The sequence below is a fragment of the Lingula anatina genome, chromosome 2, assembly GCF_051362555.1.
Source record: "Lingula anatina isolate TDL-2025a chromosome 2, LinAna3.0, whole genome shotgun sequence".
Lineage (NCBI taxonomy): Eukaryota > Metazoa > Brachiopoda > Lingulata > Lingulida > Lingulidae > Lingula > Lingula anatina.
The window spans coordinates 43,802,668-43,821,055 of NC_141768.1; the positions used below are offsets into that span (position 1 = coordinate 43,802,668).

Genomic DNA, 18,388 nt, shown 5'->3' on the forward strand with positions numbered 1-18,388 from the left:
TCTTTGCAAACGAAACCGAAACAGATTGCATTTTACGACTTTACAAAGTACCTACTTCAGAAGGCGGCATTGATTTAGTTTCCAAAGTACAATCAAGAATTATCGTTATATCGGCTGATGTCCACCGGACATGTACGGCGTGACAGAGGATTTGTCTGGAATTAACGATGTCTGTGAGTGATCCTTTATTAAAGAAGTTAAAAGGTTAGTAGAATTTATGTTCTGGACGTGTTTATATGGACAAGGAATAACTTAATAAAGATCCGCCCCCTGCGAATGTTATTCATTGTCGCTGACGATGCGGCAGCGATGTCGCTGGCCTACAACAGATGGAACATCAAATCTTATTGAGAGATTTTTTAATTTTAATCTTTCATTGGTTGATTTTTGTATCAGTATAGCTGTTTATATGTTTCTCAAATGCATCTCGACTTGCCATCTGTATACATGCAGTAATCTGTTGGTGCTTTGTTGAAAACTTATAAAAATGTCATATTTGATCAGTAAGCTTGGTATAGATTAATTATTGATACTGATTTATTTAAATGAAAGTTTGAATGTAAAGTGAAAAATTAAAAGTGATTAACACAAAAACAAAAACAAAAAAAAACTGTACAGGAAACTGTTCCAAACTAAACAGTATAGTATACAATTGTCAAATGCACACATACTACAGTAGTACTACTAGTATACATTCATTCATTCATGTACACAAGCACACACCTACTCACAATGGACAAAACAAGCTCCATTTAAGATCACACATATAGGTACTAGTAGATACCAGTGAGTTGAAAACAACTCAACTTTTTCTGGCAGCTGACAGCTGAATCAAATTTGGAACAATACTACAGTCTGTACTTGTCTACAAACAAACCTGGGGTAGCGCTAGCATTTTTTTTTTTTTTTTTTTTTTTTTTTTTTTTTTTTTTTTGCTTAGCCAAATCATCACTTTTTTGTCAATTTGTTATGAAAATGGTTTTAATTTGACTAAAATTTGTCAAATCAAGTCCTTTTTGTTCAGCCAATTTAAGTCAGTTTTAGCATTTGGCAAGTGCTAGCGCTACCCAAGCAAACACTAATAGTTCTATATATTGTTTTATACATTCTACTACTGGAAATAGTCATTTTATTTTCCCTTGAATTTAGAATATTATAAAAATGTTTAGCTCTCTTAGAATCTTTTTGTCAATTTTAGTAAGCATTGTAGTGTATTTGACACTATGGGGAGCTCAATTTTTCTTGCAAATTATCAATATCCATTTATTAAGTTTTTGTCATTGCGAATAGAAATATTACTACTACATGTAATTAAATCTAGTGAGATTCATACTTGGAAATATAACATATTCTTCCTCAGGTTTTATCTATGAGTTGAGAACAGGAGAAGGCCCAGTTGAAGATGAGAACACTTACTTGAAACCACTCTGTGAAACCATAGAGGAAATTCTCAGGAAAGGATTGAGTAAGTTTGCACGAATGTGTATTGAACTGCATTCATATCAGTTTTAAGACAAAATTGTTTCTCACTATACAAGAACCAGAAACCAGGGACCACCCCTTTTATAATTTCTCAAACCTATAGGAAGTGTTTATACAGTAAGAAACATGTAACTTGATAATTACTGTATAAATTTATTTTTGCTTTATGTAGAACACCTTACCCTGCGGCAGCTTGTTTCAGTGGATGTCCATTATACATATTGGACCCTGGGTTAGCATTAATTTTATAAAATGGGCTACCAATCCATAAATTGTGACAAGACAAATATTAGAAATGCTGACAATTTTAAGATTTTATCACCTTAATAGTACAATGTGAGTGATTTTAAAAAATTGTCATTTTTAAGAATATTATTAATCATTTTCTAGAAACAAGTGGGATGTTTCGGCTCAGTAAGAAAGATTATTGGCACTGGATAGATTCTCTACCTAACAATACAAACATCAGGTACAGTAAGGCTGAAAGAAGGAAAAACAGTGACATCTACCATTCTTATCTTGCCATTAGATGCTATAGGCATTTTAGTGTTTGGTGATGTACTAACAGACCTGGGATATTATGTTGGCAAATGTATTTTGTGATGCAGGGTAGCTTTATTTTAATCAGATTTGGGATGTATTTGGAAAATTTCAGCATTGATTATTTTGTCTTTCATGCAGTTAACCTTCAAATCACTGTCACAAGTAATCCCAATATTTACATGAAAAGTTGACTTGGGCAGATTAAGTGACATTATGTAGTATATAATACATCAGTTAACTTAATTTCCTCGGCCTGCATATGGCAAATTACTTTTTAAGTGAGAAAATTCTCATGTTATGGTTTGGTAGATTTAAGGAATGAGTGGTTAATCTGTTTCAAATTCCAGAGTGAATCCTATATTTTCTATGGCAGTGGAATATGTTCGCTCATCAAAAAAGGTACATTTGCATTAAGTCCTTCAAGTCTTTTGTGTGAGAGTTACTGGTTAGTTTGAAAGTAATTGTCATAAATTTATGAATGCCTTGATATAATGATTGGATGTAAATTGACCTTGACTTTTGACAATTTAGCAAAGCATTCAAGGACACACGTGAAATTTAAGAAAGTAATGTAGCATTTGATGAGTTGAGACTTACAGCCATTCTCTATAAAAGAACGAATTTCTTGTACATGTAGCCATTCTATAATGATGAGAGGCATAATTACATATAAGACATTGAAGGAAGATATAGTCATCAACAACCATGGGAGAGAAACATGTATCTGTAACTATTTCACAATCAAGGAAGAGATAATCATTCCAATTAAAGCATATCAATTGTTTTGCAGCTAAAAACAGCCCAAGGTAGAGGCAGGCTGTTTATCCGCAGTGCTCTACAGAAGAAAGTTCTGTCTGTGCCCCTGGAACAGATCTTGAAGAATCAAAAGTTACTAGAGGTATGTACTAGTACATGTGCATTGTGAAACCATGGATATGAAATGATCCCTCAGTTTGTCATAGTTATTCTGCCTCATTTTCCATGTGCAGCTTCTCACTCTCTGTCCAGATATTCAGTTCCATATATCATGACTTGAGGAGATTTTTTTTGCACCATTGCCCAAAGTTTCTATCAAAACAACATGGCATTGATCCCAGGGGACAGCAGATTGCAAGTGTTGCTGTAGAAAAGCGTTCAGGGGAAATGTATTGATTACAATTAGAAAGTGAATGTGTTTCATTGATTTGACGTTGAAAGCAGTTTAAAGACCACAGAACAATGAAGGCTTAGGTAAACTTGCAGCTGACAAAGATTGTCTAAGTTGTCAATAATTGATGGCTTTGTCCAGGGACTTGATGTGTTTATGATAGGGTGTTGAGAGTCCATTATTTCTGAAATGTCTTTTATTTTGGAGGCACACATTTTGATCTGATCTCTGCTGGGCTCATTCTAGGATAAAATTTCTTCTAGACAAAAAGTGGGGTAATTTTAGCCAGACCTGATATTGGAATTTAAGTAGTTGTAATTTGTAGATGTATTTGAATCAAGTTGACATGTCAATTAATTGCAACCTAACCCAACCAAATGCAATTATATAGTTTCTAATAGCATAATATAAAAAAATACCTATTTGAAAAGAGTATCATTTCCTCCCGCCCCCCCCCCCCCCCACCCCCACCCAAAATGATATTTTAACAGAGACTTCCTGCTTATTTCTGTGCGTGCTATATATGTAACTATCTCATTTAAGTAATTATGCTGTTGCGTGCACAGCAGGGATGCAAACTGGAGGGATGGATAAATAACTCAATTTTACGACCAGAAATCTGAAGAAGGTGAAGTTTGAAAGCTTCTTTTTTGGCTGACCAAATGATTGATCTGGTTTATCCTTTGGCATATGTCTTAATTTGAGTCATGTAAAAAACTGCTGGTAGTAGTAGTGATATATACAATGTATGTATTACAGCTAGTACAAGTAGTAGTGATGTATATGTGTTACAGGGAATCTATGCTCACTTCATATGTAACTTTAAATAAGTGAACTCATTTACATTATTCCAAACTTAATTAAAATGTGTTTAGCATGTGGTAAAAATTGACTGTGCTTGTATGAGCTCTGCTTGATGAGGCTAAATTTGCACCTGGTAAAAAACACCATTGCACTGATCATGCTGCCCTTATGTTCAGCATATGGCAGATACGTATACTTTATTGGTCACAATAAAAGGATTTATGTGGTATGATGTTATCAATATGTTTTAATATTCCCAGGGAACCAAATTATTACAGCCAACAAGCCTAATGATGAGAGACTCCCTTGAATTCAGGCACGCATAATGTACCTTCACAGCAAATACTAGTACCCAAGGCAAATTAACCTCATTCTGCCAATGAAATTCACTCTGTCATAGATTTTCCAACTGCCAAAACATGTACATGTACATGAGCATCCATATATTTCCTTACAGAAACAGTCAGGTTCCTTTTTTTCTTTTCATTATGAAATGTTTTTATCACATAAATTCAAAGCATGGGGGATTTTTAAGCACTTGGGTTTCTGAATCAGTCTTTTGAATTTATAGTAATTAGGTGTCTTTCTTTCTTTTCTAGCAATGGTATGATCCCACAGAGTCCATCCTACACAATGAAATATTGTCAGGTATGGGAGATTGATGATTGATAAATAATAGTAATACTTGCTTTTCAGTGACTTTTAATATATTAGTTTAAAAGCGTACAATGTACATTTACGTACATGTAGCAGATAAAGAAAAGTATCAGAATTTCTAAAATTATGATATAAACACTTTGGTGTAAATTTCTATTTATTTCCACTGATAACAACAACAATAATAATGATGATGATGATGATAATAATAATAATAATGATATTTATTTATTATTCAGAAATCTTAATGTCTTTGCTGTTTGAGGCCACTGAGATACAGTTTGACCTTAATACTAGGGTGAGTCCTGGAACTGGTTGGGAGTGAAGAAAGTGACATCATGTGATCATTTCAGTCTGTTTTTATTTATTTATTTATTTATTTTGCAAATGAAAAATACATTTAGAATAAATTATGGAATAATTTCAGTGTTTAATTCAGTATTTTTAGAATGAATTATAAATCTTGCATAATAACTAGTTTCATTAAAAGATTTGTCATTGATTTTCAGAATTCCAGTTTCCTTGATGAGACTTGGTATATTTCTGTAAGTTTGTTATACGAGAATTGAAGTATATAAATTAATTTTCTTTTTTTGCATTTTGTAAATAATTTCAATTTAATAAATATACACAAGTTTATCTTAATAGTCTGGAGATATTTTAAGATGAAAGTTTGTTAGATTATAATCTTGAGCAAAAGCTTTTATGGTTAGTGACAATTGAAAAGAAGTCATCTTAGTGACAAGGAAGTCAATAATTATTTAACAAAAACTCATCCTCTGTTTTTCTGCAGTGGTGAAGAGAATATAAATTTGTCCCAATGTGTATTTAACAAAAATGTATCTTCTGTTCTTGCAGCGATACAGAGACTATGAATTTGTCCCTTGTGATAACCTAGGTGTTCATGTAAAGTGAGTACAGTCAATGCCAGTCAGTCAGACCCAGCACAACACTACAAATTAATATATAATTTAGTCCAAAAATAAATTCTATAGACTATGATAAAATGATATAAAACAGACACCGAAATTTCCTTATGTCCAATCTGACTAGTCTCTTTGTAAAAGTTTCTTTTTTTGTTATGCCAAATCTGTCATTTATTGAAAGCTGACATGCTGAGTCTGTACTGAGAAGATTGGCATAAAAAGGCAACAAGACTGAAGAGCACAGAGTGCTTTATTAGTACAAATATTAGAACAAACATTAATAGCAGTAGAAGATGCTTAAAAAAGTAAATCATTAAAAGTGCAGCTGATCGGAGCAATATAGAGAGAGAAGGAGAGAAAAGTGCTTACATTGCTTGATATTTTTTATCACAGCTACAAACATGTTTTGGAATTAGTTACCTGTTTTACTGTACCATGATAAGTACTATTTTCACTTCAGTTATATCAGTAACAGAGCCTTTGTGATAGCTGTAGATGAGAACAGTGTAGCATCAGAATATGTGAGTATGAAATGCAAACCATGCAGTAGTTAAAACAAATATTTCATGTGTTGGGTGGATCCATTCACTATAATATACAGTACCTTGTGTTTAACAAGTTTGAAAAATGAGATTATTAATACTTTTATTATAATTATTATTTCTGTGTATAGTAAATTTTCCAAATTGTATCAGCTGCTTGTTATTTAAACTTTAATTTAACATTTCAAACCACAAGTATTTGCATTTTGAATACTGTAGTCCTAGATGTTGCATAACATGTGCATAAAGTCACCAGATGTGTAATTAAATGATCTTTTTATCCATGCATCCTTAGTATAATGTTAGGCCACATTCAGAACAAGTTGATCAGCTGACTAAAAGATCTGCCAATCAAATATGGCCAACCCACTTGAAAGCTTGCCTTGTAATCCCCATGGTGAATCTATTCAGTGTCTATTAGGGGATTATGCAGCAAGCTTTCAAGTGGGTAAGCCATATTTGATCTGCAGAACAACTAATTCTGAAGGTGCCCTTAGTTAACACAATATCAACTTTTCAGCATCGAATTCAGCCAGGAGACATACTTGATGAGTTATATGGAGAGGCGTTGAAAGGTGTCAAACAGGGAAGAGTAAGTTAATCTAGTTTCACTAGTTACTAATAACTAGTTAGGCATGATTTCAAAGGAATACAGTAGTATATATAAGGAGATTTTTTTATTCAAAGATTCAAAACAAGTGAGCTGATGACAGGACGTTTATTTAACATGTTTATAAGTCTAGAATGATCTGTGCCCTGTGTAATTAGTTCTACATGTATAATGTGTCTGCACAAGTGTTTTTATGTTGTTTCAGATTCCAAGTTTACTCAGGCAGAACAAAGGATGGCCAATCACTTTATCTGTTATCAAGGTAATGTGGCTCTGAGGCCTATTACCCAAAATAATTAAACAACTGAAATAATTCAGACTAAAACATTAACTTCATTTCAGGATAAATCCACAGTAGTCCACTAAATAAAGAAGTAACTAGACTTTGTAACCAAAGATACAGTTTTGACCTAACATTAATCAGTTAAATCCAGTATGATCAAACATTACAAATTTTTTTATGAAAACTGGTGAAAAACTAATGTTACATGTAGTTTAGAGCTCTTTTGATAAGCAGACCAGATATTAAAAAACTTGATCATTAATGCATTGCTGCTCACCTTATTGTCAGTGTCACACCCAAAACACAATCACAACTGGCACAATCTTGTCAAAGCGACCTTGGGTGTGGCTGTCATGAATAAGATGATACAATGAGTGCTTGAAAGTTCACAGAAGCAATAATTGCATCATTTATGAGGAAGTTTTGTTGATAAGACTCCAAACTCTTGAAAGCAGTGTAATAAACATGACATATATAAATAACCAGTAACAAACAATTTGAATGAAAAACATATATCGTATTGATTGGGTCAAAATATTTTTCATTTTTAGTGCAAATATAAAGATGGCCGCCTCTTCCCTCCTATAGCAGAAATGCTGCGATGCATGGATACTGATCTTCCCTCCCTGTCCTCCATCATCAAACATGCACGTGAAAACAAGGACGAGGTGGATTTGAACAAGAAACCTCCCCATGCAGTCCTTCCAGAGGATGGATACAAAGACGTCCCTATACAGACACCAGAAAGCAGGTGCTGAAATGTTTTTATTTGCAGACATATTGTTTCTTTTTTAATTTATTTAATCATTTTTTTTTTTTTGGTTATTTAGTAATTTAATTTATCAATATACTTTTAATTTTAGTTTTTAAAAGTTTTTAATTGAGAACACTTGAAGTGGGATTTTGTACCTGTGTCTTAATCATTGCAGACTGCCATAACAGGTTTTGCTGTAATAAAGCAAAAGACATAAAAGGATGGGACACTTTGAATGTTAAGAGGATATTTCTTGTTTATTTATTTATTTATTTATTTATTTTTAATTTATTTTTATATTTATTTATTTATTTTATTATTATTTTTGTATTTTTTTTTTTTGCGGGAGACTCTGAATGGTAAGAGTTCAAATGTATTTATACAAGCTACTTTTTATGTATTACAGAGCCAGGTACAGAGTGCAATATGTGGGAAAGACTCATGTAGGTCAGGTATGTACTCTTGAATCTAAAAACCTCAGTCACATTCAGTAAAGATAATCAACATCTTTTCAAGCAGCTGAAGGTTATATATTATACCATTAGGATTAAGATTATTTTCAGGATAATCAGTTATTGAATACATATGTTTATGCATAAATTTGCAATTCATTGAGACAACTATTTATTTAGTTAGTTAATTTTTGCTTTTGCATTAATTTTTTTTCATTTATTTACTTTCAGAGATAAGATAATTAATGTTCATCATATTTTATTGATTGATTGCTGAAAATTTTAATTATTATTGTATTTTTCACATTTCATTATTTGCTGAATGTCTGATGTACAATAACATATTTAATACCTATTTTATCAGGATGGCAGTATGTGCCAGATAGAAAATGCAGTGGCTACTGTACTTAGCAATAATCCTGACCACAGGGTAAGAACTTTAATTAATTAATTAATTTATTTATTTATTTATTTATTTATTTATTTATTTATTTATTTATCATTGTGGCTACTGTATAAATAATCACTGTGATCAGAATGAGTAAGAGAATTCCTATGTGAGAAAGATTTATGCAATAAATTTTTTTTGTTTTGTTAAATAAATTGAACAAACCAATTATTTTTTCATTCGACACATCATTTCACAGGGTTGTTTAAAATACAGCTAAAATGTTACAGATCAAAGTATTTAGAATACTTCTCTGTGAGTGTGTTATTCTTTGAACTTTATAAAAAAACATGAAAAATATTTTTTATTGTTTCATATCACACAGTTTTATCAGGTAACCTTGAATTTTGCACAAGTTGGAGAAAATTTTATGTTAAGTTTTCTGTACACTTTTAGGTTTGTGTGCGGTAGTGTTGGAAATTGCTGGTTTATTTTTGCAATTGATTTGTGTCATTAGATCTTTTTATTTGGTGTGGCCACACCCTTATGTGTACCTGTATAAAACACCTCCTATAGGTCTGTCAGGTGTGTGTATGGGTATGGTTACCCCCATGTATTAATTACTAAGTACACAGCACTCAGCACTTTTTGAATTTGTCAGTTTTACATAATATGTAAAAATAGCACAGTTTTTATGCAGTTTCTTCAGTTACTTTGTGTGAATGTGCACAGCTAGTTATTTGAAAACTGTGTTATCGGTAATTATGACATTTTTGTTTGCTTTCATCTTAGCCATAGATACAGTACTTAGATCTAAATTGAATTTGGCATGACAAGTGCAATGTTACCAACATTACTTTTTGTTCACAAAAACTACACCACAGTTCAAAGCATTTTACATTGATATATATGAATTAACTTTATTGTTTTCATATTTCATCACAAGAATTAAGATGTGTCTGCTCAGTATTATTTAGAAAATTTTACTGTCTTTGTAAATGCATATTTTCCCAAATTCACCACCAAATCACTCATTCAATTCGTTCAAGTTTGTGAAATAATACAAATCGTAGATAAGAAGGATATATTTTACTTAATATATTAGATGATTTTTTTTCTCAACTCAGGATGTTGATGTGGAGCTGGGGGAGACAGAGGTGATCACAACTATTGTGGAAACAAATCAGGTATCCACCAGCTCATGTTGTACTTCTTTTTCATTTCAGATTATTATTTCAACCAAAGTTGGGATTCTTTGAGTTCTTCTTTAAATTTTTGAACACAAAAAAATTGATAAAAAATATTGTACATAATAGTAAAGGATATTAAGTATTCCCTAGTTTCACCATTCTTTTCTTTTAATTCTTTTGGCCTGATATATGCATGCTGAGTTTAAAAAAAATTGACCCCACTTTAAAAAATCTCTCTCATCAAAATGTGTTTAAATCAGTTTTATCACAGCATTCTCACAGGGTTAATGACTCTTTGCCTTTACGTATGTTCTACATGTCATTTTAGGTGTTCTTCTTCTGTTAATAACATGTCAAACAATAGTGTGTATGCATTTTGTTCTGTTTTGTTGGCAACCCCGTGTTTGTCCCATTAGTAGCTAGTAGAGTACAACAACTTGCATTAATTTCCACTTCATTTACTTAAGTGCAGTATATCTATATGTTTAAAAGCCTAAGAAGATCAACCCACCCAATATAAGCACTAAATATAGCAGAGAGATATCCATTCACTATAATCATCATCACACTAAGGCATTAGATATAAGCTGATTGCTAATAACAATATACTGTGTTGTTAGTTCTGTATTACCAAAACAAGCACATTTTAGGAGTTTCTTATTCAGAGCACAAAAAATTTAATTGATCAAGTAAAAAACAAATCTTTTTAATGAGCAGTGTTGTGTTTACATAACTACATGAGTCACTGAAAGCATGTTTGCCTGCATTTTTTGTATCTGTAGAAACAATCTTATTTTTGAATTACTGATTTTTTTGCCATCAACATTTTCTTCATTTTTGCTTTCCACATAATGATTCATTATAAAATAATGGAACTATAACCACCTACCAATTCTGTTAATATCAATATTTAATTTTGAATAGTATTTTATGAAATAAAGTATGATTATGATATTTTAAAAGCAATTTTGAACCTAATACATAGTAAAAAAATAGAACAATATTTTAGCTATAACCATACTCTCTTACCCTTATTATTTCCACTTATATTTTTCAGGAAAAGTTGCGACATGCATACCCCTTGATCTCATCATGTGGCAGAAGAGAGGACAGTTCTCAGTACTTCGGCTATATAGCTGGGTAAGTGGACACTGGGGAAACTGTGGCACTGTTGATTCCTTAGGCATATCATTGTGCACAAACAGTAATTGTGATTATTAATAAAGCTGTAGGGGAGCATACAGCTGTTAGTGAGAGCATGTGCATGCCCCCCCCCCCCCCCCCCCCCCCCACACACACACACACACACACACACACACAAAGATCTACCTTTGCTATTTTGCAAGTAGACTGCAACTTTTAATATCACATCAATGCTAGATTTGGAACAACAGAAAGAGATTTTTGATATATCTTTCTTGTTTTTTTTTTCTCATGGAGGTTCACCACTATCAGACAAACCAGGAAGGGAGGGTACATATAACCCCAGTAATTCTATATGATGACACATCACAGTATGTTTACTGTTACTGTTCCTATTATTGTTATTATTGCAATTGCTATATTGTTGATATTGCTGATATTGCTTTCCCTATTGTTATTATTTCAGAGAGACAACCTGCACAATGTCCAAGGATTTTATCTGCTATGTTTTCAAAGCAAACTGTGATAATGAGGTACAATTACAAACAGTATATTTTGTCTCAGAAAAACATATTTTTTTATAAAGGAATTCCCTCAAAATATTTTGATATTCTTTTGATATTCAATAACAACTTATTGAATGTAAACTTAATTTGTATCATTTATACATGTTTTATGCTAAGTATAAAATAGTAAAAATTTGAAAATTATCTACTTTATAAGTAACACAGCCTTGTGTGCAAAAGTCTGTCAAAAAGTTGAATTGTTTTTATTACATTGTTTTTTTTAAACGTGTGTTGTACATCTTTGTAGGCGAGAATACTCTTATGTGGAATAGGTGAGTAGTGAAAAATAAGATGAGTTTCATGACTGCAGTATTTCTGTGCTGTAACACAGTAAAATAACCCAATATACTAGTATATATGATGGCTCCATGGGGGCTGAGAAATAATTGAGTGGAAGCAAATATATGTGAATGTATTGTTTAATTATTACAATACATCAGTTTGAATGACAATTGATTTCAATATCATTCAAGAAATGTTGTTGTATATTCAGATTCATATCTGTTTCAACTTGTATAGGGGAGTTCTTTGTTTTTTACAACAGCTCAAGGATTTGGAAGAACACATTGGTTTGTATAACAACTCTGGAAACACTAAAGAGGATACAGTAGTGACATTGCCATATTGGATCTTGTCTCTTTATCCATATGCTCACACCTAGTGGCCAAAGACCCCAATCTCATACAGCTATAATCTTTTGTTTTGTTTTGTGGAAAGTGGAATCGATATGTTTCTATTTTGGCAATGGAAGGGATGTGTTCCCATAGATGCTAGTCTTATAGGTAGAATTCTCAGTTTTTGGAAGTGGACGGAATAGAATGTGTGTTGCCACAGATCTCGCATTCTTAAATATTGACATTTCAGTTTACAGGAAGTGTAAACAATATGTTGCCATGGATACCAGTCTCTTGTAGACTGAGATATGAGTAGACATTTCAGTCCTTAGAAAGTGAAAGTGATATGGCCTGAAACCAACTAAATCTCCACATTTAACATTTGAAGAACTTTTTGAAGTTTGTCAACTAGAGTTATGCCAAAGATATTAATTTTGTATTTAACCAGAAAGAAGTGATATATCACAGTCTCTTGGAAAAATTATTAGTTTATAGGAGATGGAAATATCAATAATAGAATTAAGATTATGCCAAAGGTACTTGCAATTAAGCCGAAAGGAAACAAAGTTGTTCAACCTGTTCAACCCATTCATAGATATTGGGACAAAAAATACCAATTTTGGTTATCAAATTAGTGCTCCCATTTTTATGTACAGACACAGATGTGTCTGTACATATTGCCATCACCTGCGTCTGTCGTCGCCGATGCCGATGGCGATGCCGATGCCGATGCCGATGCCGTGCACTTTCCTTGTAAACACGATAAGTGGAGGGCAGTTTTACTTTTTCGATTAATATTTACAGAGCTGGTGAATATTCATAAAACGCAGGTCAAGTTCGAAAATCAGCATGATCGGGCCATTATTGTAGAAGTTATGCTGTTTTTTCACTTTTCAGCAAATTTTTCACATTTCCTCAGATTCAATTCTTAGGCATGTTAACAGTCTCATTATTAAACTAATAAGATACGTAAAAGTTTTTGTTTGACATTTCCTGCATCTTTACAACATTGTTAGTTGATTTTGTAAAAATGATGGTAAACTTGTTATCGTGTATTGTGTAATAAAGTTTCAAAAATGGAAATAAACTCATATCATTGCACTTTGTCAGATTCAATCATTCACTATGTTCTGAATCTCAGAATGGAAGAAATTGGACATTTAACACTGCTTTATTGATATTTTTCCCATCTCATCAATTGTCTTAGTTGATCATATAAAAATGGCAGTAAACTGTTAATTTTGTTTTATGTTAAAAATTGTTAAAAATGGGGAAAAAACATTTCAGAACAGTGCTGTCTTGTTTCCATTTGGCATTTTCAAGTTGTGACTTTGAAGTTCTATGGGCCTGAAGACCTTTGCTAGTCACATTTTCTGAATATCCATGATACTAATATTTTATTATTAAAAATTGATGGTCATTATGCTGTTAAACATTATGTAATATTGCATCAAAATTTGAAAAAAACCTATTTTGGGCACTGCTCCCATGATGACCATTTAAGAAAAACCATGTCACTTACTGTTCTCAAACAGTACAGTAAATATATATATATAGATGTGTCTGTACATATTGCCATCACCTGCGTCTGTCGTCGCCGTCACCGCCGTCACCGGCGCCTTGCACTTTCATTGTAAACACGATAAGTGGAAGACAGTTTTACTTTTTGGCTTTATATTTACAGAGCTGATGAATATTCATAAAACGCAGGTCAAGTTCGAAAATCAGCATGATCGGGCCATTATTGTAGAAGTTATGCTTTTTTATGTACAGACACAGATGTGTCTGTACATATTGCCATCACCTGCGTCTGTCGTCGCCGTCGCCGTCGCCGATGCCGGCGCCGATGCCGGCGCCGTGCACTTTCCTTGTAAACACGATAAGTGGAGGGCAGTTTTACTTTTTGGCTTAATATTTACAGAGCTGATGAATATTCATAAAACGCAGGTCAAGTTCGAAAACCAGCATGATCGGGCCATTATTGTAGAAGTTATGCTGTTTTTTCACTTTTCAGCATATATGCAACCCTGTAAACACATTTTAAGGAAAACCGTTAGGCCTGTTGTCATGAAACTCACAGGAGTAATTAATCTTACTAAAACGCAGGTCGAGTTCGAAAATCGGCATGATCGGGCCACTATTTTAGTAGTTATACTGTTTTTTTCATTTTTCAGCATATATACAACACTGTAAACACAATATTAGAAAAACAGATAGGCCAATTGTCATTTAACTCACAGGAGTGGTCAATCTTACTAAAACACAGGTTGAGTTCGAAAATCAGCATAATCGGGCCATTATTTTAGAAGTTATGCTGTTTTTTCAAATTTCCTCAGATTCAACTGTTAGGCATGTTAACAGTCTCATTAATGAACTAATAAGATACGTAAAAGTGTTTGTTTGACATTTCCTGCATCTTTACAACATTGTTAGTTGATTATGTAAAAATGATGGTAAACTTGTTATCGTGTATTATGTAATAAAGTTTCCAAAATGGAAATAAACTCATATCATTGCAGTTTGTCAGATTCAATCATTCACTATGTTCAGAAACTCAGAATGGAGGAAATTGGACATTTAACACTGTTGTATTGATATTTTTCCCATCTCATCAATTTTCTTAGTTGATCATATAAAAATGGCAGTAAACTGTTAATTTTGTTTTATGTTAAAAAAAGTGTTAAAAATGGAAAAAAAACATTTCAGAACAGTGCTGTCTTGTTTACATTCTGGCATTTTCAAGTTGTGACTTGGAAGTTCCATGGGCCTGAAGACCTTTGCTAGTCACATTTTCTGAATATCCATGATACTAATATTTTATTATTAAAAATTGATGGTCATTATGCTGTTAAACATTATGTAATATTGCATCAAAATTTGAAAAAAAACTATTTTGGGCACTGCTCCCATGATGACCATTTAAGAAAAACCATGTCACTTACTGTTCTCAAACAGTACAGTAAATATGTACAGATGTGTCTGTACATATTGCCATCACCTGCGTCTGTCGTCGCCGTCGCCGGTGCTGACACCGTGCACTTTCATTGTAAACATGATAAGTGGAAGGCAGTTTTACTTTTTGGCTGTATATTTACAGAGCTGATGAATATTCATAAAACGCAGGTCAAGTTAAAAAATCAGCATGATCGGGCCATTATTGTAGAAGTTTTGCTGTTTTTTCACTTTTCAGCATATATGCAACACTGTAAACACATTTTAAGGAAAACCGATAGGCCTGTTGTCATGAAAATCACAGGAGTAATTGATCTTACTATAACACAGGTCAAGTTCGAAAATCGGCATGTTCCACGGGCTTGAAGACCCATGCTAGTCACATTTTCTGAAAATCCATGATACGTGTATTTTATTATTAAAAATTAACGGTCATTTTGCTGTTAACCATTATGTAATATTGCATCAGAATAGAAGAAAACACAATTTTGGGTGCTGCTGCCAAGATGACCATTATGGGAAAACCATGTTACTTATGATTGTCAAACTTTCAAAAAAGAAATACAGGACTAAAATGCAGAGTAATTGATCTTACTAAAACGCAGGTCAAGTTCAAAAATCGGCATGATCGGGCCACTATTTTAGTAGTTATGCTGTTTTTTTCATTTTTCAGCATATATACAACACTGTAAACACAATATAAGAAAAACAGATAGGCCAATTGTCATTTAACTCACAGGAGTGGTCAATCTTACTAAAACACAGGTTGAGTTCAAAAATCAGCATAATAGGGCCATTATTTTAAAGAAATGCCGTTTTTATGTACAGACACAGATGTAATTTTACCTGTTGAGCATAATTAAAATTTGATGTTGAATTTGCAGTTTAACAAAATGTACTTTTGCATCAGAATTGACAGTAGCCTTTTTTGTTATTTCCTGCTTTTTGTCTGTACATTTGACAGCTTTGCTGCCTTGTGTTAATTTACTACCACATCAGTAGCATGTTGCTTCATAACTATAGCACATGTATTATGCATTTTTTTATTATATATAAAACACCAGTAAGATGTTAACCATTAAAATGTGTATCACATGAAAATCTGTTTACATTGTGAAGCACGTTCCTGTACTACTAGTTGTTCTGTCTTGCACATACATGTATATAGTATTAAATACAACACAATGCATTCCAATGTATTATGATACATCAAATCTGTATTTGTGTCTATGAAGGTTATTAAACACTCAGCAAAGATACTGTTCACACTTTTTCTACTCCTCTGGACTAGAAATATATTAAAACGTGTATTTCCAAAAAACAGGTATATATATATATCCATTGACTAAAATGAGACATGTACATAACCATTTGCCACCCATCCAATACAAAAAAGTATTCCTTTCTTTATTTTACTATCATTATCATGCTAAAATATAGAAAAATTACTTAGTATATATTCAAGCCAGTCACTGTAGTTTTTCATCTTACCTGTGTCATATAGAAACTGAAAGTGCATTTTTGTGAGAGTGTCCTATAGAATTATCTTAATTATATGGGACTATTATTTCTCTATGCTCCAACCAAACATTGTTTTATTCTATATGAGTGCAATACAACCTAGTTTACTGTACTGGTATAGTGCAATAGAGAATGATATTTTTCAAGTCTTTTCAGTTTGGATGGATTTGTCCTTTCAGAACAAACATTAGAGCAGTTCCTAAGAGATTTTTTAGTTGGGGTTTTCAGTCCGTGAGCTAAATTGTCTGAAAATTTCTTAATTCTATTTGCTCTGTGTTATTCAATGTACTGTATGTGAAAATTGTGTATTCTTATAGAATTTTGTTGACTAGGGAGTGTCCTGTCTGTGTTTGCTATTGGAAGGTGTACCTATGTATTATTTATTACAAGTTATGGAGCAATTATTTTGAAAATTGTTTAAATCTACCTCACCTCACATTGTAGATGCTGTCATTTATGCAGTTACACTGTACATGTGTTGCACATTGATTTGCACTGTATTATGTATAACATTAAACTCTCTCTGGTCATCCTGATTCAGATTTTGCTCATAGTTGCAACTTTTTAATAGCAACACTTATCAGTTTATTTCAGCAGAAAAGGGTGTGCCATAGTTCGTTTCTGTTCATTTTGTTGACATACTGTATTGTTAATTATCCTGTAGATGCTAATTTACTGTTATACTTTTTATGTTATTGAATTTATATAAAATATAAAGTTGCTATTATTCAGTTGGAAACATGCAGGTGCCGTGTGCAATACATATTTATATATTAAGTGTGGAGATAATTGAGAAATCTGTCTAAAGTCACCTGTCTGCACACTGACTATACAGATGTACTAGTTCTTGTTTTGAAATTCTCAAAGTTTGAAATAATTCCGATTTATCTATTTTTTAAATTGTTTGCACATTTTTGTATAATTTTGTTTATTTTGAAAAGATATATTTATGGAAAAATAGAAAAAAGTGCAATACATGTATATGTTGATGAAAGGGGACATGGTGTTTTGTATTGTAGTTTTTGTAGAAGAAAAATAAAGGAATTGAATTTGAAAATTTTCGTTTAAGGACAAGTTTTTCAAATTATCGTTGCATATGCTGGTGTATTGTAAAGAGCTAAGCGCGAATTTATTTTTAACTCGAACTTAAGGAGTTGAGAAAAAATTAAAGATTCCCAATATACTGAATCTCCTTCCGCCGCTTCCTTTATTTTTCATTATCTCATAAAATTCTTCATTTTCCGTAGTCGCAGACGCCCCTTGTTTTGAAACCATGGGTATTATATGGGCGTCTCTTCGAGGTGGGTGTCAAAATGAACATTAACATTTAATAACGAAATTGAGATGAAAATGTTATCGTTTCACCTTCGGTATCTTGCTGTCTCTTGCATTGTTCTTGGATTTTGGACGGGATTAGGGCAGCCCGAGATTAGGAGTTTTCAAGAAAATGAGCGTCACGCGCGACGTCAAAGAAGACAGTGAAATGATGGATATGTTTTCCCACAAGCTAATCAGACGTGCTGAGTGTTTGTGCAAACATGCGCGGACTCAAGTTTGTTGAGTGGACAGTTTGTGAGACGAGCTAATTATCATTCTTCGCTACCACCAGACCACCAGGCCTCTTTTGGGTGTTGAGTGCAGAAGTCACAGATATATGTGATAGGATTCACAATGAGATTTCTGTTCGGTGAGGGAACCAGTAAATCGTGACTTTGGAGGTTAAAAAATAATTCATGAAACTTTACCCTCCGTTTTGGACAAACTAACAAAAGCGTTGTCCCTTCATCAGACTGATCAAACGTATTAATCTGCAA

General features: G+C 32.7%; 1 protein-coding gene across 1 annotated transcript; it reads left to right on the forward strand.

Annotated features, from left to right (window-relative positions):
- The first annotated feature begins 5 nt into the window (after positions 1–5).
- Positions 6–12,742, forward strand: LOC106177605 (uncharacterized). Its single transcript, XM_087004657.1, has 20 exons — positions 6–204; positions 1,361–1,465; positions 1,873–1,951; positions 2,373–2,424; positions 2,816–2,923; positions 4,576–4,624; positions 4,873–4,931; positions 5,143–5,178; positions 5,492–5,544; positions 6,020–6,080; positions 6,622–6,693; positions 6,917–6,973; positions 7,546–7,745; positions 8,155–8,200; positions 8,565–8,630; positions 9,716–9,775; positions 10,836–10,918; positions 11,388–11,454; positions 11,735–11,759; positions 12,032–12,742. The coding sequence occupies exons 1-20, from the start codon at positions 168–170 to the stop codon at positions 12,064–12,066; spliced, it is 1,350 nt and encodes a 449-aa protein (XP_086860783.1). The 5' UTR covers positions 6–167; the 3' UTR covers positions 12,067–12,742.
- The last annotated feature ends 5,646 nt before the right edge of the window (positions 12,743–18,388 follow it).